The sequence below is a fragment of the Nicotiana tabacum genome, chromosome 7 (genome assembly GCF_000715075.1).
Source record: "Nicotiana tabacum cultivar K326 chromosome 7, ASM71507v2, whole genome shotgun sequence".
In the NCBI taxonomy this organism is placed as follows: Eukaryota; Viridiplantae; Streptophyta; class Magnoliopsida; order Solanales; family Solanaceae; genus Nicotiana; species Nicotiana tabacum.
In genome coordinates, this window is record NC_134086.1 from 170,364,266 (window position 1) to 170,388,471 (window position 24,206).

Consider the following 24,206-nt stretch of genomic DNA (forward strand, 5'->3'; position numbering starts at 1 on the left):
GAACACTTAAGAACACGGTAGAAGAATACAGTAGGCGAAACATACCAAAACATAGTAGAAGAAAATAGCAAGACATAGTAGAAAAGCATACAAGAGCATAATATAGAAAGCACAATAGAAGAACATACAAGAACGGAACATAGAAAGCACAGTAGAAGAACATACATGGTAGAAGGAAAACATAGAACACAGTAGAGACAAATACACACAAAAGAAAAGGAAAAGAAAGTCAGAGAAACACTTAAGCATTTTCAGAAAACCCTAAATCGTAAAAGAACGATTTTGAAAAGTAATTTTCGAAAGAAAAGTTAGGGAGATTGTTTGAAAACTCAAAGAGAGCACATATACACAACGGATCTAAAGAGATCGGAGAAAACCTCGAAGGGTTAGGGTTTCAGAAGAACCCTAGAATGAGAAAGACTTTGAAAAGGTCACTGATCTGAGTCGGAGAGATCAGAACCAGGCTCAAAACACCATGGTACGCCGGAGCAAGGCCGGTGATGACTCTGGAACCTTGAATCAGTAGAGGTCTGGGTGCAAACCTTCGAGGCCAGGCCTTGAATCTTCAGAGATCAAGCGTCTAAGAGCAACATGAGGTAGGTATAAGACTCCCATAGCACTAGAAGCCATGGATTCCGGTGGCTTTCAGGGTGGAAGCGATGAGAGGCGGCTAGGGTTTTGAGAAGACTCGAGAGAGTTTGAGAGAGTGCAGGGTTTCAGAGGTGGCTGGGGTTGTGAAATGGTTAGGGGTAGGGGGTAGGTTGGGATTAAAAAAGGAAAGGGTATTTGGTGGTCGTTGATCATTTTGATCAACAACCTGGATTAATTGAGTAAGTGGGGCGGTTTAACAGGGTTGGGTCAGGGTATTTGGGTTTAACATTGAGTTCATTTGGAGGTTCAAATAAGGCTAAAATTGAAATAAACGGGGCTAACATTTAAATAACCATTTTTCTCTTATTTATTTTATAAAAAATAGTAAAATAATTTCTGAAAATAAATTAAAGGTACTAAAATGATTAATAATATGTAATTATCAAATTAAAAATACTAGAGTCAATTTTATAATTATGAAAATAATTAAATCTTAAAATAGGCTAATATCGCAATTATACGCAGTTTAGCTTTAAAAATACTAAACAAATTTGTAAAAATATGTAAAAATTATTCCAGCATATTTTAATATAAATATGAGAATTCAATAAGTGAATCACCCAAAATAATAATTTTGGGGATAATTATTGGGTTTTTCTTGATAAAATAGGGCAATAAATAGATTTAAAAATTTATAAAAATCAAGAGAAAAATAGTAAACCTTGGGACATACTTATATATGCATATACCTGCTATTTTGAAAGTATTTTGCATATAAAAATATACAAAAAAAAATTGGGTATCAACAGATAACATACAGACTGTCATATACACCTCCAAATTATATCACTTAAAACACTAGAATATAAGTTTCAGAGTTGTAGATTAGAACGATATTACCAGCCTTATTCTCAAAACCCGAAGAAGTGAGGTCTTCATGCAAAAACCAAACCCTAGCTTGAGATTAGCCCCAAATTGCTTGAATCCATTACGAAACCAGGAATTTCAGTCGACCCAACTGACGTAAGAAGGGATTCCAGTAAAAGCCCCAAATTTTCTGTCGCGTGGCGGATTTACCGAGTTTTCGAACTTTACCCAAGAGACCGATTTTAGTGAAATCTTCGAACGATTTACCGTTGAAGATGAAGTTTACGTGACGAGGAATCAGAATCCCCGCTCTGATATCATGTTATGATGAAGCTCAACGAGCTATGGTGACTCCATTGGAGTCATACCTCAGAAGCTTCGAGATAAAGAAGAAGAGAAACAGAGAAATGAAGTTTGGAAAAATATCTGCATATCCTTTATTTCTCCACTTGTTTCTGTATTTATATTTACAAGGAAATGTATGTAAAAATGAAAGAATCAAATACTACACTTAAAATGAAAGAATAAGGAATAAAAGCACTGGGCCGGGTCACAGTGTTGGGCCAGCTGTGTGTGCAGTAGACTGGCTCTAACAAGTATCGGTCGTTTTGCTGCTCTACCCTACCTTGCTTCCCAATTTTTGATAAAAATGCAAAGAGAATAATATTTGAAGTTGTTGATCAACTTAACACGTTTAATATTTGGAAACAAAGAAAGTATTAAGCAAATGGAAATATTATTAGTAATCTGTTTAGAGACCAATTCTCTTATACTTCTATTTTATTATATAACACTAATTGGTAATTAAGTGTTTACACATACCCCTTCACACTGGGCCCAATAGACCTAGTTGTTTTAGATTTTTGCAAGAGATACAAGGTGTGCCTTGGGCACCAAACTATTTACCCTTAAAATGGATAACAATTGAATTTATACGTGGTTTTAAGGATATGTGGATTAATTCAATACAAGTGATCAATAACGTTAGATAAGCGAATTAGAGATAAAATAAATAACCAGACCAGTTGTGATGTTAAGTCCGAGCTCGAACCTGAGCTTAGTGATTGTTCTGCCTTTGATCTGGAGCCAAATACTTATGAAGAACTATGAGCAAAATTAAGAACTTTGAATAACTTAGAAGCAGAGAAAACAAGTTTATATTGTATTGATATGCGTGTTACCATGTGTCTCTTGAATAAAAATCACCTCTTTTATATAGTAGAAGAGTTTCATCCCTAGTACAATTCTAAGAAAGGTGAACATCTTCTTTTTCGTTAATTAGTGATCTGTTGCCGAGATATACGCCGTGATATCCGGTTGGCCACGGAAATCATGGCCCTTTATTAGTCGTGTGCAGACGTTTGGTAATGCTTTATGAGGTCTTGGAGCTCGAACTAGATCCGGGGGGTGTGGTCTCGATGGCTCCAGTGGTAGGCGCTTTATTCGGGACTTAGTACGAGTGGTTCCTAGCTTCGATTCTGATTCCTTGTGGTTATATCCTTGCTTTGTTTGCCCCACAAGAAAATCGGGGTGCTCATTAGCCCCGGTTTTACCCGTATATAGATAGTCCCCTCGTTTCTCAGAGAGTACGTCTACCGAAATGATGAGAAATGATAGATGTCCGCTGGTTCCTTCCTCCGTACGATACGACCGAAAAAACAAAAAAGTCAAAATGTCCCATCAGCCGTGTAGTTCTGACTTTGGACACGTATCAACCATCGACTGATTGTCTTCGAATGTGAAGCGTCGTGTACTCCCCTTTAAAAGCTTCTACCCTCTATTCTTTTTCCATTTTCCTGTCAAGCTTCCACCATCATATTTCCTAGCTATCACCAACTTCATTCAAACCTTTATATCTTCCTCTTTGATCTTCTAATCTTCGTAATTGTTCTTAGGTTCTTACCCAGATTTTCTTCAAATCTTCATACTATGCTCTTCACCTTTAAACTTGTTCCTTCAAACCTTCATACTTTTTCTTTAAATTTTCAAACTTTATCAGATAGCAATGGCTAAAACGTCCAAATCAGTTCCTCACCAAGTTGCCTCTTCATCTTCCCACCCGGTCACAAATGCTGAGGTGGCTGCTTTCGAGGCGGCTGTTCCTGAAATGGTCGCTCCCGAGGTGGCTTTCCCTTAGTAGATGTGTACTGTTTCCTGCTTCGAGTTTGTACGAGCCTTTGCCGGTAATTCCGACGACTCGATATGGTCCATCCCAATTTGGTCCCAACTTCCCCACGTTCGAGTTTCGGGTGTGCAGTGTTACTTTTCTTAACACCAAGTCCCCAATCTTAAAGTGTCAGAGGTTGGTTCTTCGGTTATAATATCTTTCTATCCGCTGTTTCTAGGCGGCCAACCGAACTCGGGCGGCCTCAAGTCTTTCATCCAATAGTTCCAGGCTCGTGCTGCTGGCCTCACCGTTCGATTCTTCGATCGCATATCGGAACTGAGGTTCGATCTCCCACTTCGACTACTATTAATGCTTCGACACCATAGACCAATAAATACAAGGTGGCAATGGTACTAGACTTCAAAGTTATACGATATGTCCACAAGATTTCGTGTAGAATTTCCTTCCATTTCCATTTGGCATCGATTAACCTCTTTTTCAAGTTTTGAAGTATGATCTTGTTTGTAGATTCTTCTTGTCCGTTCCCGCTAGGGTGATAGGGTATCGATAGTATCTTTTTAATTTTGTGGTCTTCGAAAACTTGTTTACCTTCGTGCCGACAAATTGCTTTGCATTATCACACACGATCTCGGCCGGTATCCCGAACCGATATATTATGTGGTCCCAAATGAAGTCAACGTCTTCTTTTTCCGGAATTTCTCGAACGCTTGAGCTTCGACCCATTTAGATAAATAATCGGTCATAAATAGTATGAATTAAGCCTTACAAGATGCCTACGATAGGGGACCGACGATGTTCATTCCCCATTTCATGAATGACCATGGGGACAAGACCGAACGGAGTAGCTCTTTGGGTTAATGGATCATCGGTGCGTGTCTTTGACAGCCATCACATCTTCGTACAAAGTCTTTTTCATCTTTCTCCATGTCGATCCAGTAATAGCCGGCTCTAATTAATTTCCGAACCAAAGATTCCGCCCCCGAATGGTTTTTGCAAGTGCCTTCGTGAACTTCTCTCAGGACAAATTTGGTATGTCTCGGCTCCAAGCATATGGCGAGCGGGACGTCGAATGTTCTCCTGAACAGATTCCCTTCGGACAGGCTAAACCTGGCCGCCTTTGTATCTAGAGCTCTCGATTCTTTAGGATTCGAGGGCAACTTCCCATTCTTCAAATAATCTATGTATTTGTTCCTCCAATCTAAAGTTAAACTTGTCTAGTTTACTTTGGCATGGCCTTCTTCTACCACCACCTTCATGAGCTGTATGACTATTCCCGAACTGAATTCATCATCATTAACCGATGACCCCAAGTTAGCGAGAGCATCGACCTCGCTATTTTGATCTCGGGGCATGTGTTATAGGGTCCATTCCTTGAATTGATGCAGCGTTATCTGCAACTTGTCCAAATACGTTCGTATTCGTTCCTCTTTTTCTTCGAACGTCCCATTCACTTGATTTACCACAAGGAGGGAAACACACTTAGCTTCGACCACCTCGACCCTAAGGCTTTTAGCCAATTCGAGACCTGTAATCATGTCCTCATACTCGGCTTCGTTGTTAGTCAATTTCATATTTCTAATAGATTGTCTAACTACATTACCTGTAGGTGGATTTAGCACGATGTCGAGCCTGGACCCCTTTGCGTTCGAAGCACCATCCCTAAAGAGGGTCCAAACTCTCGAGGTATCCCTGAGGTTAACAATAGTTCCCATTCGACTTCGAGTATTAAGGTCGGCGTAAAGTCGGCTACGAAGTATGCCAAAATTTGTGATTTGATGGCGGTTTGGGGTCGATACTCGATATCATACCCACTAATTTAGACTGCCCATTTGGCTAACAGGCCCAAGTTCTCGAGTTTGTGCATGATGTTCCTCATAAGGTAAGAGGTCACGACACATATGGGATATTGAAAGTATGATTTTAGCTTTCTGGATGTGCTTAGCAAAGCGAGCGCCAATTTTTCTATGTGAGGATACCTTGTTTTGTCCTTGCTTAGAGTTCTACTAACATAGTAAATAGGGAATTGCGTACCTTCCTCTTCCCGGACCAAGACTCCATTTACTGCCACTTCAGATACCACCAAGTAAAGGTACAATTGCTCATTGCCTATGAAGTATGGAGCACGGGTGGACTCGAAAGATACCGTTTGAGTTCTTCCAAGGTTTGTTGGCACTCAGGTCCAATAAAAGTTATTCTTCTTCATTAATAGTGAGAAGAACCGATAGCTTCTGTCTGAGGACCTCGATATGAACCGGCCTAGGGTAACTATACACCCGGTTAGCCTCGAAATGGTCTTTACACTGTCCACCACGATGATGTCTTCTGTAGCTTTGATTTTATCGGGATTGATCTCGATCCCTCGGTTCGACACCATGAACCCGAGGAATTTTTTGGATCAAACCCCGAATGCGTATTTTTTCGGGTTTAGCTTCATATTGTAGCTCTTTAATATGTCGAAGGTTTCCTGTAAATGTTCCAAATGGTCCTCTAATCGCGATTTCCTGCAAATGGATAACAATTGATTTATACGCGATTTTAAGGATATATAGATTAATTCAATACAAGTGACCAATAACGTTAGATAAGCAAATTAGAGATAAAATAAATAACCAAACCAGTGGTGATGTCAAGTCCGAGCTCGAACTTGAGCTTAGTGATTATTCTGCCTTCGATCCGGAGCCTAATACTTATGAAGAACTATGAACAAAAATAAGAACTTTGAATAACTTAGAAGTAGAGAAAACAAGTTTAAATTGCCTTGATATGTGTGTTACCATGTGTCTTTTTGAATAAAAATTACCCCTTTTATATAGTAGGAGAGTTTCATCCCTAGTACAATTCTAAGAAAGGTAAAAATCTTCTTTTTCATTAATCACTGATCTGCTGCCGATACGGGCCGAGATATACGCCGTGATATCCGGTTCACGAATATCAGGGCCCTTTGTTAGTCATGTGCAAACTTTTTGTAATGCTTTCCGAGGTCTTGGAACTTGAACCGGATCCGGGGGGCGTGGTCTCGATGACTCCGGTGGTAGACGCTTTGTTCGGGCCTTAGTACGAAAGGTTCCTAACTTCGATTCCTATTCCTTGTAGTTATGTTCTTGTTTCGTTTGCCACACCGAGAAATTGGGGTGCTCATTAGCCCCGGTTTTACCCTTATACAGTCATAAAATTCATACATAATTTAAGAATATTTTTTTGTGTGTAAAAATATTTCTCTTTTTAAAATTTTATGGCAACTTAACACTTATATAAATAATCCATGATATGCGCGTAACATCGCGACGCTACGGGACTAAGAAAGTGTTTGGCTAAGCTTATAAGCTGGGCAAACCAGCTTATAAGCACTTCTCGGATTATCTACGCGTTTGGCAAAATTAAAAGTGCTTATAAGCCAAAAGACATAAGCTGGTCACCCCCAATTTATGATTTTTTAGCTTATAAGCACTTTAAGTTTAACCAAAAATTTTACTATTTTATCCCTAAAATATTCCTTTTTAAAATAAAACTCATGTATCCCACGTCACACATATTTCTTCACTGCAAACCTATTTTCTCATTGCCTCACGTATTGATTCAAACCTAAACCCTCTACCTCTTCAAGTCTACAATTCTCACTTATATTTGAGGTAAGCAAATTCTCTATTTCTTTGCATATTTGTATTTACGTAAACACCAGTGTCCTCCATGGTGAATCCTATACTTACGATAGTTGAATGTTTTAGTTTAATTTGTCACAAACAATACGCATTAAGTGATTGTTTTTTCTTTCAAATATTTTGTCCTATTTTGATTTATTTTTCTATTGAAATTGTTTTGTCAATTTATTAATTATTCTTATATAACTAATGATTATATGCTTATCATAAAAAATTTCTTATCTAATCACAATTATAGTTAAAATAAAATAACAAATAGAATATTTTATATTTGAATCGATCTCAAATCTAAAATTTTGAAGAAATTACACCTTTATAAATGTAAATAGTTCTAAGGTTATTTAAGTCATTTTAATAGAAAAAGAGCTTATCAGCACTTTTTTATCAAACACTGCAACATCTTATTATCAATTTCAACATTTGTATCCAAACACGTAATTGCTTATTTATTAAATCAACTTAAGCACTTAAAAGTGCTTTTCAGCACCTAATGCTTTTCAACTACTTCAAATCAGCTAATCCAAACGGGCTCTAACTCATTAATCATCTCAATTAAAAGATGAAAGCAGTATGAACTGTACGCGATTGGTAATCTATACACGATAGTATATCGTTAGCTAATCGCATTTGGTCTCTAGAAAAGCCAATTGCATGATCTTGTAAGTTTAATAATCGACTTGATAAACAGGTACACGTTTTTTTTGCGGGGGGTGGGTGGGTGGGGGGTGGGGTAGGCCATTTTGCAATCGTTGAACCTATGTGTTAGCTTTAGTGGTGGCAAAATGGATAAAAAAAGTGTTATTCATCCATATCATCCACTAAAAAAAAGGTTGAATAATGAACTTTTTAAAAATGGGTCAAATATAGGATATTTGTTAGGCCATTTTTCATTTTTGCAATCGCTGAACCTATGTGTTAGCCAGTTAGTGGTGGTAAAATAGATTAAAAAATCGTATTATCCATCCATATCATCCACTAAAAAATGGGTTGGATAATGAACTTTTTAAAAATGGGTTAAATATTGATAAAAATCATATTATGCACGTAGATAATGGATAACTAATGGGTTTAACTTTTATATTTGTAAAGACACAAATTGAGGGTTCTTCAAGATTGGAAGACTAGAAATTCTCTCAAAAGTGATCATATTCAAAAATTCATGGATAATATGTAGTATCCCGATAATATGGGTGACCATATTATCCCGATAATATGGGTGACCATATTATCCCGATAATATGGGTGACCATATTATCCCGATAATAATTCATTTTCTATATGTATTAAATATGGGTCGGGTCAGATAATTTATCCGTTTTTATATTACTCATTTTCGATTCGCATATATTCGACTCGACCTGCCTGTTTGACACCCTTATAGCCTGTTTGGCCAAGCTTCTTTTGGCCAAAAATGTTTTTTTTTACCAAAAGCACTTTTGGCAAAAAATTGAGGTGTTTGGCCAAGCTTTTGTAAGGAAAAAAAGTGTTTTTGAGGAGAAGCAGAAACAGTTTTGGAAAAGCAGAAAAAAGTAGCTTCTCTCCAAAAGCACTTTTGAGAAAAATACACTTAGAAGTAGTTTTTTAAAGCTTGGCCAAACACTAATTGCTGCTCAGAAGTGTTTTTCAAACTAATAAGCCAAACACAAACTGTTTCTCACCAAAAGTACTTTTAGAAAAAACACTTTTAAAAAAAAATACTTCTCAAAATAAACTGATTTTTGCAGCCTGGCGAAACGGGTTATTAGTTAGCCTAGGTAATCTACACATGGCAGTTGATCCTTAGCACTATTAGTTTTAGAAAAGCCATGGCCTTTTGGGTTCTGAAGATTTTGCGGAGGCTACAATGTGTAGGTAGGCACGCCAATATTATCTACCCCAGAAACTGCTTTAGCCATAAAGACGACAAACACACCTTATCACTATCACCGTCCATTCTTTCTCCCCTTTAAATCCAAGCATCACTGCTCCTTACTCCATCGCCTTCTTTACTGCAACTTCAATCAAAAGAATGGATTCTACCCCATCATCCGAAATTGTTTATGAGATCCCAATGCTTTTTCAGGTCTACAAAGATGGCCGTGTCGAAAGGTTTCGAAAACATGACTTTGTCCCTCCTTCCGACAATCCAGTCACAGGTGTCCGATCCAAAGATGTTATCATCGTACCAGAAAACAACGTCACAGTACGGCTTTACCTTCCTAAAATCACCCAAAACGACCAGAAATTTCCACTCCTTGTGTACCTCCACGGTGGCGGGTTTGCAATAGAATCGGCGTTTTCTACCTACTATGATAGTTACCTTCACTCTGTAGCTGCAGAAACCAATGTATTTGCTATATCTGTCGAGTATCGATTAGCCCCAGAACACAAAATTCCTTCGTGTTATGATGATTCTTGGGCTGTCATGAAATGGGTTGCTCAGCACGCAAATGGTAAACAAGGAACTGAACCATGGCTGAAAAGCCATGCCGACTTCTCCCGAGTTTTCTTGGCAGGTAAATGGGCCGGTCGGGTCAAATTTAAGTCGATGAAAACGCGTCAAATCAATAAATGAATCGTGATAATCTAGACTGGCAAAGGTTTGCACGGATAATTTTAGGGTTACGATGAGCTAATGACGGAGCATAACTCAATTCACTCAACTTGACCCTATCTTCTTTTTCACCACCTAAAAAATATGAAAGTCTAATATATTTTTCATGAATCATTAGGTTAAATTCTTTCCCGTTTACATAATTTGTATCTTCATATTTGAATTTGTACATTTGGGTCTTTTTGGTCGATTAGGGGTTACGCTAGTTTGATTCAGCAATTTTAAAAGTTATTTTGAATTCAACTTGTTGGATCAAGGTCATAACTCAATCCGTTTAAAGATGAGCAAGTTGAATTAGTTACAAAAAATGTATTGATTTTGCCACCCCTTTTGGCAGGTGACAGCGCAGGAGCCAATATTGCTCATAACATGATGATGCGGGCAAGCGTAGATGAAGATAAACTTGGAGATGGCTTGAAACTTGTTGGAATGGCACTGGTCCATCCCTATTTTGGTAACAATGGGCCAGATAGAATTTGGTCGTATTGTTGCCCTGAAAATCCGAATACAGATGACCCAAGATTCAATCCAGCAGCTCATCCAAGTTTGCTGTCTAAGCTTATTTGCTCAAAGATTTTGATATGCACTGGGGAGAAGGATTTTATAAGAGATAGAGGCTGGACATACTATGAAGCGCTAAAGAAATGTGGATGGAAAGGTGAAGTGGAGATTAAAGAGACAGAAGGAGAAGAACATGTTTTCCATTTGGTTACACCAACTTGTGACAAAGCTAAGGCCTTGATGAAATGGCTGGCTGATTTCTTTCAACAATCAAGTTGAATTCTTGTTGTGTAACATTTCTGTACTAGTTTTGTTGTACCTCTTCACTTTCTCGGAATAAAACTTGAAGTGGAAATGCAAAGAAGAATTTAGCATAATTCATGATCAAGCCATGAATTGAATGAATTTTAAGTGATCTTATCCTACCAGTTTAATTAAACGTCAGATAACGATTTCGGTATATGAGCACACTTAGAGTAGATAAATTGGCTAATTGCATAATGTTGTTCGGTCTGCTTGTTGTTGCCCTTCCGTTTACCTTTCCTAAGTCGAGGGTCTACCGAAAATAACTTTTCTGTCTTCTTGAAGGTAAGGGTAAGATCTGCGCACACACTACCCTTTTCAGACCCCACTTGTGAAATTACATTTTAATTTTTTTTTGTTTTCGTTTAAGTACGAAAACAAAAGGAAAATAGTCATTTGGTTAAGTAATTGCATTTGAACGTTTTTCAACTAATTTGAACGCAGTGGACGTTCGGTGATATGAGATGCCAACTTCAAAGGGATCAATTGTATAACAAATTAGTTTATGCACAAAAATAGAGGTCATATGTGACTAGTTGGTTTCAAACTCAGGACCATATGGAAAATTTGAACCATCTTTACCAACAAGCTAAGCGACTTACTTGTTGAAGTGAGTTCAAAATTATATTTATACCTTTACTTGTTTGAAGACAGAAAAAATATACCTATATATACAGTGTTATTTTTTGATGAAGCGGATTCATATGAACCCTCTTGACTCCATGTGGGTCTGCCCTGTTGTCGGGTACTCGTCATTAAGTGTACAATAAAATTAGGAATTAAATTCATCCTCCAATTTTCCTCATAAGGCGAAGGAGGAAATCATATAATTCCCGTCCGGATAATTTTCCAAGACAATTTTTTTTCTAAAAATATTACTATAAAGTATGATTTAGAACAAAGGTGAGAACCTTTCTAAATAACGTATCTTGGAAGCAGAACAACATTTCTTGAGTTAAAATTAAGGAATTTTTACAATCCTATACCATATTGGAAACTATATTACCCTCAATATTTAAGGTTTGATTTAATTACATTTAGTATATCTAATTATCAATTCTATACCATAAGGTGTTTTAACTATATATTAATTGTACCTTATATCACTCATAAATTAAAGGTACCGTATATTCCTCCATATCTCCCCTCGTTTCTCTCTCCTAAACCCACGACCCCACCCACGTATCACGACACACACACACGATTCTAGCCATTTTTACCTCTGCTAAAACCAGAAAAACAAAGCTTCAAACCCACTGCTGAAGCTTCTTATACAAACCCAGTCAAAATTGAAGTCAAATTTTCAATTTCGTTCATACACACTTTTAATTCCCCTTGAGCTTCAAAATTTCTCAATGAAGAAGAACAAAGCTTCAAAACACAGCCCTAAAAAAGATGTAGAATCTTATGTACCTTCTTTCGATTTAGGTGTATTATCACCACATTCACCGCCAAGGCAAGGGAAATCTTCACATGCAATTGTAGATATGAAGCATAGTGTTTCTCCTCATCAAATCAGGGCTGAAGCTAGAAATAAACAAAAACATGATTTCGATATTGGAGAATCTTCGAGGCCAATCAAACAAGCGGATAGAAAACGAAAAGGAATAGTTCTACATGATGATTTTGTAGAAGATGTGCTTATCAGTAAACCTGGAAAGAAAGCTAAGGTGGCTCCCGGATCAAAAACTCCCAAAAAGAAGAAAAATTCAAAAAAAGCCCCTAGTGTTAAAACTCCTCAAAATGTTCGAAAACACTCACTGGTGAAGGTAAGAATTTTTTAATTTCTTCAGTACTTATTTCGCCTGTTTTAGTTGGTAAATATCTACAACTCTGTGGTTTTTTTGATTTGTAGATTTTTGTAGAAATGTTGTATATAAATTGCATATGTATCTATATTTTTAAGTACTGAAATAATATGAGATTATTTGTCTTAATTTTGTAGTTTAATTGTAGATTTGTTGATCTATTTTAACATTGTTGTTATATTGTATAATTTTGAAGTTATTTTGTAAAAACATACAAATGTATCAGTGCTTTTTAATTACTGTATTAATGTTAGATTACATTTGTTAAATTTTGCAGAATGGACATTTTTTTGCATCCCATAATGTTGATTATGGGGTGCTTAGATTCCAGACATTATGTGACCCTAGCATTCCTAGCCAAATTAAAGCGCTTTTGTCTCCAAATGGTTTGAAGCTGTTCAAGAATACTTGCTTTGGTTATTTATTGTCATTTCCCAATTTATGCATGCAAAATCAAGCTATTCATCTTCTTATGAAGTATGAATTGAAATCATCTGATGCTTCTTATTTTTCAGCTGAGTTAAAAGGTGAGAGGTTAAATTTTGGATTGAAAGAGTTTGCAGTAATAACTAGTCTTAGATGTCATACTGAGGTGACAGACTTTGGTTACACTCCTAGTTATGTCAGTAAGTTAATAAGCAGTTACTTTCCAAACAAAGTAAAAGTGGAGAAGACATACCTAAAATAGATAGTAACAACCAAAAGCTGGGTCAATGATAAGGATGCAGTCAAGTTATGTATTCTATATCTCATAGAATACTTCATTTGTCCTTCAGAGAGAGACCATATTGGGTTGGTAGATCATTTTAGGTTTTATTTGGTTAAATCCGGTCAGTACGAGTCATTTCCATAGGGTATTCAGTCTTACAGACACCTGATTGAATCTGTTAGGCACAGGCTAAATCCTTTCGTTCATTCTTATCTCGTTCGAGGATTCCCACTAGCCATGCAAGTATGGTTGTATGAGTGTTGCTCATATGTTAACATTGATATAGCTATAAAGATTTCTAATTCAATCCCTCGCATACTAAACTGGTCAGCTACTAAGGGTCAGATTTGGTTAGCTGCAATTGAAGACAAAATGATCAAACCTAAATGGATGAAGGTAAATGGTCTTTATTCATTATAATACAATGTATCTACAAAATATCTGTATTTTGTATACATATTCTGTCTCAAACAAGCTAATTTATTTTTTTCATCATTGAGTTCACCAACATAAATGAATCACCTGAAGAGCTTTCAGTGATGTCTTTGCCTGATAAAGTTGAGTACACAATTGAAGAGGTGAAACATGTTTCTGAGAATCCAAAAGTTGATGCTCCGCCATTGGAACCCAAAGAATCAATTGGAAAAGAGGAAAAGGAGTCTATTCTTCGTAAACTAAAAAAGTTAAAAAGAGGTGTTGAGAAGGTAAATGTAGTCCTAATAAAGCATTCTGATTTTTATATAATAGTTTATATGTATTTTAATACATATTTCTAAAGGTGACTATGTATTTTTTTATTATGTAGGTCGATGAAAAGCTTGAAAAACTTAGGGAAGATGTATTTGAAGAACTAGGTAGCGTTCGAAACCTAATAAAGGAATCAGTCAAGACTGTTTTGCAGGTGATAAATAATCCAAATGATCAAGTTGATGCAAAGGTAACATTTGAATCTTAAATATTAACAAAATTATTTATGTCACCTCTAAAATATATATCCTAACTAATATAAAACTTACAGTTTACTGGGAGTTCAACCAAAAATATTGACCAACCAAAAAACAAGAAAAATCAACAATTTCAGTTCAATAGTGGTGAAACAATGCATGTCAGCCCCAGCAAAACAGGTATCTACAATTACATACACAACATCTACAAAATAACTACAAAATATTTACAACATAACTACAATTTGGCTACATTATATATACAAAATATATACAATTAATTCCAGCTTATTTACACAGCAATACAGATTTATGTACATATTATGACACACCTTCATATCTTCATAAATTGTCAAGCCAATACTATCCAGTATTATTTAATATTTTTAATGAAAAAACAGAACATGTTGAATGTGCGTATGGTGAAGAAAACCATCCAACACGTGTTGATTTATATACACATTTTGAAGGGGTTGTTGATGAAGAAAATGCAGGTTTGAAATTGTTTTCAGAGATATTTTCTTTTTGTTTCAATATTTTTACCATTCTATTAAGTTATATATACATGGTGTTTCAGAGAGGGAAAATCTGCATGCACAATCTCCAATTCACGGAGTGACAGTAGCAGCTCAAACAAAACAGCAGTACCCAGAAGATGACAATGTAGGTGAAGGGGCAGAGTTTGCGAATGTAGGTGATTCAGAAGAATCCGGAGGTGAGAAGAAGAAAGTTACGCTTGATGATTTCGAGCTGCCTGATAACTTCTCCCAGTTGGTTAAGTTCGACAAGCCTATACAAGATGAAACAACACCCGTGCATCAAGGTAGAACAAGACAGCCGGGAAAGCATACCCGATTACCATTTCTCCCTTTATACTCTTCTGGTGGCAGTACCTCGGTTGGACCTCTAATATTCCACCTCAAGCACCCGTTTACTAGTGTTATTGGTCAAAATGTAGACCTTGAGTTGTTGGATCAATTCCACAAGTGGTTATACAACGGTACCGACACACGTTCAAAGAGGTTAGGTTGCACAATTTGACACTTATATTCTTGTATTCATCTTTTACACATCCACTTCATTCAACAATTTTATTTTAATTTCTATTAGTTTATATAGGAGGAAGGCTCCGTATTCTATAAAAGACAACCAAATTAAGCCATGGTTGGATCTTGGAGTTGAAAAGGTTGACAAGAAGGAGTGGTTCTTTTCCCTTGCACACCCATGACAAGTCATTAATGACTCGGTAATATTCAATGTATTTAATTTGTAGTTTTTTTGTAGACAAATGGTAGATACTTTGTATTTTCTGAATGAATAGATGTTTTGTATTCTGATTGTAGATGTATTGTAGATAGTTTGTAGTTTTGTGTAGAATTTTTTGAGATAACATGTAGTATAAATGCAATCTGTTTTTGTTGCAGCACATTAATGTTATAATGTATTACTTGAGAAAAAGAGGCAAGTATGGCTCCCACAACAACACCAGATTTACTACAACAGATTGTGTTTTCAAGACTAGGATTGATCACATTTATGAAAAATTCAAAAATTCTCCTCAAGAAAAGAAGTTTTCTATAGTCAAACCCCAGGATGTTGTAGCAGAATATATGTTGGGGTATAGACTACTCGCAAATGTTGCATGTGATTAAGTTGATTATGTTATCATGCCCGTCAACATTGTAGAAAAATTCCATTGGGTGTTGGTTGTTTTTGACATTGCAGAAAGGTGTCTTTATGCGTATGATTCCATGGTCTCTTCACACAATCACCCTATTGTTGAATCTTGTGTCGACAAGTTTTCTATTATTATCCCTTTGTATTTGTCATGCACCGGGTTTTATGGGAAGCGGAAATACATCAACTTCAAGAATACAAAAGCATACATTGAGAAAGCTGTTACCGACCTTCTTAACATTCAATGGATAGTCGGAGAGATACCACAGCAAAAAGAAGGATCATTGTAACAAAAATCTTCTTTCTTTCTATACATTTAACCATTTGTTTCTGATGGTTTGGTAAATATTGACATTTTGTTATCTTTTACAGAGATTGTGGTGTTTTTGTTGCTGCCCTTGCAGAGTATGTTAGTATTGGAGAGTTTTCAATTCCCCCCAGAAGACCTTTCTGATATTGATCAACACCGTAGACGCTATGGAGCGCTACTTTGGGACTATGCTAGAAAGAAGCAGGAGCTTGGGGCAATTAGTGATAGTGAGGTGACAAGCAAATTGTCAAGGAGGAAAGGTGCACCAGCTTTGAATGAGAAAACACGAGTCCAGAGGAAGAAGTAGTTGTAATCTTTTGAATGGAACATGTAGTACAATTGTGTAGTTGATGCTAGTTTATAAGAAAGATGGTAGACAATTTTTTGAACATTTTAGTATGTTTTAATTGTTGCAGACTTGTGATACAATTATAGTAGCCTTTGTTTTTTTCCCTTATCCAGTATTGTAGTTCAAATGGAAACATTTTTGTTGGGTTTACATTCACTTGTTGAATTTTTAGCATTTAATTCTTTCGAACTGAAATTTTATACAGTCATTCTAATCTACATTATTTCAACCATAAAGCTTCTTTCTACCAGAATTTTAATCTATATATTATGTCAGCTACAGATATTTGTAGTTTTTTTGTAGTTGTATTTATAGATTTTTTGTAGATTATTATAACAGTGTGTTTTGTTTCTTTTATATTTATTTTGTTGAATGTAAACAATATTTCATCTACAATATGGCTTGGTTTTTAATTACTTTCCTACAGATTTATAATGTATATACTCTATAAATTCCCGATAATGTATTTTTTTAGTAGTTTTATTGTAGATAAACTCCAAAAACACATTAGCAACTATGTAAAAGATTTCATATATAGTAAAAAAGTTATAGATTATATATATTGAAAACATTCATAAACAAATCAATATATGAAAGTATTATCTCATTATAGAAACATTCTAACTAACTACATTATGATCTTTAAAAAAACAACGATTACACATCAACATCTGTTATCCAGAATTAACCAACAAATTTTCATCAAATATTCTGTTAACTACATAGAATTTTATTTCATTTTGGGAGCATTCTTGCAAGATCTTTTGTTATGACCTTCTCCTCCGCAGTTGCCGCATGAAACCTTGTACTTCTTTGAATTTATTTCATCATATGTTTTGTATCTTTCTTTCTAAGGTCTTCCTGGCTGCCTTTTTCCTCCTTTAGGTGGATTTACCACTTCTTCAGTTATATATTGTGGCACATTCCATTTTCTTTCATCAGGCAGCGGATTTACTGGTATTTCATACGTACGCAAGAGGTTCGCCCTTGTGTAATAAAGAGAACAATATTCTTCAACAAACTCATCATTTTGTCTTAAAGCAGCCAAAACATGTGGACAAGGTAGTTCATCAAGCTGGAATTGCCCACAACTACATTTCTTATTTTCAAGATAAACAATATAGCGCCTCACACCATCTATTACTGTATGGATGTAGTCTGTTGAAGCCCTCACCTACGAGTACATTACAAACAGAAAAATAATTCATATATGGTTAAAATCAAGCAATATACAAAATATCTACAAAAAAACTACATTATGTTGTTTATGAATTTGATTCAATAAATAATCAGATCTTACTCTAAGCTTGTGCGACAATGTTCTGTTGTCATTCAACTCTTTGTTGAATTTGTATTCAAGGTATGTGAATAGTACCCTTTGCTTTCAATAACTTTTCCTTCGTCCAACATTCAAGAAGGGCCCTCATATACTCTAATAGTTCTACTATCGGCAACTCTCTTGCATATTTTGTTACAACATTCAACGACTCTGCAATGTTTGATGTCATAGTCCAAGTTCTGTTCACCGTAGGATGTACTCGAGACCATCTATGATATCCAATATCGTATAAGTATGCTTTAACACGGGGGTCAATATCCTCAATCTTTGACATTTTTTCATTAAATTCATCAAGTGTGTATGATCGCGTCGTGGCAAAGTATAATTCACTTAGCTTAAGATGTCCCTTCTTGAAGTTTGCCCGTATATTTGTCCAAATATGCCACATACATGAAAAATGTGGCATGCCGGGATAAACAATAGATGTTGCCTTCAAGATACTCTCATTCCGATCCGAAACAACACACATGTTTGCTCTTTCACCATATACGAGCTTAAATTGCTCAAAAAGCCACTTCCATGATGCGTCATTCTCTGAATCAACAACAGCATATGCCAATGGTAATATGGTACCTACATTATGTGGCAATAAGCAATTAACTGGCTGCAGTAAAAATGCAGAAGAAGACATATATATACAAACTACAATTATTCTACAATATATCTACAATTAATCTGCAAGTACTAAAAAAATATACAAGCTACAATATTTCTACTAATAAAACTTAAGTACCTGCTGCATACATTGTACTGGCTGTTAGCATTATTCCCCTATACGCTAACTTTAAAAAGGTCCCATCAACTACTACAACTGGCCTACAATATTGCCAACCATTGATTGACGTACAAATCGCAACAAATACATACAAGAAACAGTCATCGTATGTCTTCTTCAATTTAACTACAGACCCCGGATAAGTCTTCTCTAGAATATATAAATAACTAGGCAATTTGCTGTAGGAGTCAGCAGGATGACATCTCAAAAACTGTAAAGCCTTTTCCTTTGCTCTCCAGGCTTGCATGTAGGTTAGATTCACGCCGTGTTCATACAACGTGTCAAATTGAATGTCTTTTGGGGTGTAAATTGTCTTACGATCAGAATATTTTGGAATAATCATGCTACCAACTACCATGGCAGTAGGTTTGCGTTGTATGAATGTATTGTCCATTAAAGAGCATGTGTGTTGTTTGTTGAAATTTCTGACCTTGAACATTGCAGAATCATTTATGCTAGTTGCCTTGAAGTGCCATGTACAGTTTTCACCAAAACATATCAGTCAGTAGCTACAAAATAATTTTAAACAATGGATTAAAATTTAGATTAAAAAAAAACTTTTTTTTAGCTTAAACAATCACATTTTACAATAATAAATACAATATAACTACAATTCTGCTAAACATTATCACAAGGAATACTGAAGAAGTAAAAAATTACAAATAAACTACAAAATTTAAAAAATAATAATATTTGACTATTCATATGTGTGTACCTTCTAGCACTAGATCTTTTAACCCTGAATTGGAACTTGTGCATGACAGAATAGTGCTTCATTTCAGTTGCAATTGTTTCATTGTCTTGGTATACTTGTCATACTTCAATAAAACTTGGTGTACTATCTGTTATTATTATACTTTCATATTCCTCTATAACGGGAGATGTTGGCATATCAAGTAACGTTAGCATTCCAGATGAACCTGCATGAATATAAATATAAATATTGTTATCACCAGTTTGTAGAAAATTTGTAGAAAGGTTGAAATTCAGTATTTCATATTAATTTTTCAATTTTTTTTGTAGTTTTAATTATAATTAGTAAAATTAATAATATGAAAATTAAGACAGAATAACTTGTTACCGCATGTTAATTACACTGATAGATTACAAATCTTTTGCAATATGATACTCCCTCCGTTCCAATTTATGTGAACCTATTTCCTTTTTGGTCTGTTCCAAAAAGAATGACTCATTTCTAAATTTAGAAATAATTTAGTTTAAACTTACAATTCTACCCTTAATGAGAAGCTTTTATAACCACACAAATACTCTAAGTCTTATTTTAACTTGTTTAGGACCACAAATTCCAAAAGTCTTCATTTTTTTTTAAACTTTGTGCCCAATCAAACAGGTTCACATAAATTAGAACAGAGGGAGTAGTTCATTTACAATTTACCAGAATTTCGTAGAAAAAATAACATCGCACACTTGCAGCTGTGTTCTCATTGGTGATATTCAATTCCATATTGAAATCGCGAACAGTTATACATAGCGGATATGATCCTAAGTTTTTGTTTTCCTTTTTCGTCTCCATGTATACACGAACACTCATATCATTCCTAATTTCCATTGGAGGACAATGCTTGTTGACAATGTATTTGATTTCTATAATTTTTTTGGATGTATCAATCATTAATTGCTATGCTATTGTAGAAATCAATAGACTATAAGTCTAATCGTCATCGACTACAATGCCATCGACCTCGAATTCTCTAAATCTCCCATAACTACCCCAATTCCCCTTCGATTGTAGCATAATTGGTATTTTCACCATAATTGCTTTTGTTGCAGAAGAATTGTAGAAGATTTTGTTGATTTTTATTTGTGAAATCAAAGAAAATGTTGAAACAGAGTTTAGCGCAAAAAATAGAGTACTGGAAGTTTGTAACGAAGTAGACGATAGTGATTACTGTGCGTGATTTGCGTTGGAAGATCTGGAAAATATTTAATTCCCCTTTTTTAGCTCACCTAAATAAGGAATCCTACAGCTATAATGATTCCTTATTTAATGCATTGTATATATTATGTAGAAATACTATTAGCATGAAGGGTAATATGCAAATTATGAACATATTTAGTAATATAATTTCCTATATGGTATATGAACGAAAATTTCCCAACTAGTTTTGTTTGTCAAAAAATGATCGGGCAAACCTACCATAAAATCCAAAGGCCAATGTAAAGTCTAGTTGTTGATTTTTGGCAAATTACATAAGTTGCCACCTGACCTATGGCCCAAATCCCTGTTACACACATTTTATGTTGACTACCGGGATCTCAATCGGGCCATTCCAAAGGACGACTTCCCCTTGCCAAACATAAACATCCTGATCGACAATTGCGCCAAGCATGAGTTGCAATCATTTGTAGATTGCTTCGCTGTATATCATCAGATGGATGGACGAAGAAGATGTTGAGAAAACAGCTTTTATCACGCCGTGGGGGATGTACTACTACAAGATGATGCCATTTGGGTTAAAAAATGCAGGGGCCACCTACATGAGGGCCATGACTACTATCTTCCATGATATGATACACAAGGAGATTGAGGTGTATGTAGATGATGTCATCACAAAGTCCAAGAAAGCCACTAACCACATAAAGGATTTGAGGAAGTTCTTCAACAGATTGAGAAGATACAACCTGAAACAAAATCCCTCAAAATGTGAATTTGGGGTTCCTGCCGGAAAACTACTTGGGTTCATTGTGAGTCACCGAGGGATAGAACCGGATCCATCTAAGGTCAAAGATATTCAAGAACTGCCACCGCCAAAGAACAAAAAGGACGTAATGAGTTTCTTGGAAAGACTTAAATACATCAGCCGGTTCATAGCACAATCTACGGTCATCTGTGAGCCGATCTTTAAGATGTTAAAGAAGGACACTGCTACCACATGGACTGATGATTGCCAAAAAGCTTTCGACAGAATTAAGGAGTACCTATCAACACCACAAGTCTTAGTTCCGCCTGAGCCGGGTAGACCTCTATTACTCTACCTTGCAGTATTGGATGGAGCGTTCGGTTGTGTTCTGGGGCAGCATAATGAAACAGGGAGGAAGGAGCAGGCCATCTATTACCTCAGTAAGAAATTCACCCCGTACGAGACTCGGTATTCTCTATTAGAGCGCACCTGTTGTGCTTTGACTTGGGTAGCTCAGAAGTTGAGGCACTACTTCTGTGCCTATACTACATATCTCATATCAAGAATGGATCCCTTGAAGTACATCTTTCAGAAGCCCATACCCACTGGCAAGCTGGCCAAGTGGCAAATCCTGTTGAGTGAATTTGACATTGTCTACGTGACTCAGAAAGCAATCAAAGGACAGGCACTAGCAGATCACCTTGCTGAAAATCCTGTGGACAGAGAATACGAACCCCTGCAAACATATTTTCCTGATGAAGAGGTATCATTCATAGGAGAAGACATTGCAGAATCCTATGACGGCTGGAGAATGTTTTTCGATGGAGTAGCAAATTTCAAAGGAGTTGGCATATGAGGAGTCCTAGTATTAGAAACTGGTCAGCATTATCCAGTATCTGCCAAGCTCAGGTTCCCGTGCACCAACAACTTGGCCGAGTACGAAGCCTGCATGTTAGGGCTCAAGATGGCGAACATCCAAGAGTTGCTAGTAATTGGGGATTCAGACTTGCTTATACATCAGGTCCAAGAAGGATGGGCGACCAAGAACTCCAAGATACTCCCTTATCTACATCATGTGCAGGAGTTGAGAAATAGGTTCACAAAGACAGAATTCCAGCATGTTCCCAGGGTCTAGAATGAATTCGTCGATGCACTGGCTACCCTATCATCCATGATACAACATCCAGACAAGAATTTTATTGATCCTATTCCGGTAAATATCTATCATCAGCCCACTTACTGCTCTCATGTTGAGGAAGAAGCAGACGGAAAGCCTTGGTTTCACGATATCAAGGAATATTTGACGAGAGGAGAATACCCAGAACTTGCAAATCCTACTCAGAAATGCACACTTTGGAGGTTGTCCAACAATTTCTTTCACAACGAAGGAATCCTGTATAGGAGGACTCCTAATTTAGGATTGCTAAGGTGTGTCGATGCAAAGGAAGCATCCAGGCTATTTGAGGAAATTCATGCAGGGACCTGCGGTCCACATATGAATGGCTTTGTTTTAGTAAAGAAAATACTCCAAGCTGGTTACTTTTGGATGACTATGGAAACAGACTGCATCCAATATGTCTGAAAGTGCCACCGCTGCCAGATACATGCAGACATGATAAAGGTGCCTCCAAATGAGCTTAATTCAACAAGCTTGTCGTGGCCGTTCACCGCCTGGGGAATGGATGTTATCGGACCAATCGAACCAGCTGTATCAAACGGACACAGGTTTATCCTAGTAGTAATTGATTATTTCACCAAATGGGTTGAAGCAACATCTTATAGGGCAGTGACTAAGAAAGTCGTGGCAGATTTCGTCTGCGACCGTATCATGTGTCGCTTCGAAATTCCAGAGTCAATCATTACTGATAATGGCTCCAACCTCAACAGTGATTTGATGAAATCCATGTGTGAAACCTTCAAGGCCAAACACAAGAATTCTACAGTGTACAGACCTCAGATGAACGGAGCCATAGAGGCTGTCAACAAGAATATCAAGAAGATACTAAGGAAAATGATAAAGAAGCATAATCAGTGGCACGAGAAGCTCTCATTTTCTTTATTGGGATACCGTAACACAGCACGCACATCAACAGGAGCAACCCCCTATATGCTGGTCTACGGTACATAGGCAGTCATTCCCACTGAGGTGAAAACTCCCTCATTAAGAATCATACAGGAAGCAAAGCTAGACGATGCAGAATGGGTGAAAAATCGTTGCGAGAAGCTAGCTCTTATAGATGGAAAGAGAATGAATGCAGTTTGTTATGGTCAACTTTATCAGAACAGGATGTCCAAATCCTTCAACAAAAGAGTGAAGTCGAGACAGTTTACACTGGGGTAGCTGGTGTTAAAGAAAATCTTTCCACATCAAGATGAAGCCAAAGGAAAATTCTCTCCCAACTGGCAGGGTACGTACATGGTTCACCGGGTCCTAATAGGAGGAGCTCTCATACTCGCAGAAATGGACGGAGAAGTCTGGCCAAAGCCGATCAATTCAGACACAGTCAAGCGATACTATGTGTAACCTTTATGCTTTCTTTTATGATATAATTTGAACTACGCCTGAACTGATTCCTATTTAAGAGGGGATACGTAGGGAGCCCTATGGGTTCGGTTACAATTCAATAAAATTTCCATTTCCCCCGCTATTGGAAACTAGGGCAGAATTTTGAGGAGGACCCTCAAAATTCCGAAGTCGATTCCAGCCATTTATCATTAACAGTCGTCAAGAGCAGTAGCCTAGTAAACTGGGGCAGAATTTTGAAAAGGACCCTTAAAATTCCGGAGCAAGCGAAGTTGCAATGTCTTGAACCATGCCGCAGTCATCGGTTCATCTAAAGAAAATTATTCTTAATTATGCACTTATGTTAGGCTTTTACTAAATCATGCATATTTATTACTAAAAATGCCTTGTTTAGCAACTCTACCTCGATGATACGCACAATATCACCAGATCAAAGCCGAGCAGGTCAAGCAAAGCTAACGGGGATATGAACTAACCTTTCCCCCTT

The 24,206-nt window shown here is 36.6% G+C and overlaps 1 protein-coding gene across 1 annotated transcript; it reads left to right on the forward strand.

Moving 5' to 3' along the window:
- The first annotated feature begins 9,076 nt into the window (after nucleotides 1-9,076).
- LOC107795399 (putative carboxylesterase 12) lies at nucleotides 9,077-10,716 on the forward strand. Its single transcript, XM_016618032.2, has 2 exons — nucleotides 9,077-9,740; nucleotides 10,176-10,716. Exons 1-2 carry the CDS (start codon nucleotides 9,254-9,256, stop codon nucleotides 10,616-10,618), a joined length of 930 nt encoding a protein of 309 aa, XP_016473518.1. The 5' UTR covers nucleotides 9,077-9,253; the 3' UTR covers nucleotides 10,619-10,716.
- Nucleotides 10,717-24,206: the final 13,490 nt, after the last annotated feature.

Bases quoted from the DNA above. Each gene is read 5' to 3' on its own strand.
- LOC107795399 (XM_016618032.2), top strand. From the start codon at position 9,254: ATGGATTCTACCCCATCATCCGAAATTGTTTATGAGATCCCAATGCTT. The intron at 9,741-10,175 runs GTAAATGGGCCG...CCCTTTTGGCAG, and splicing joins CTCCCGAGTTTTCTTGGCAG to GTGACAGCGCAGGAGCCAAT.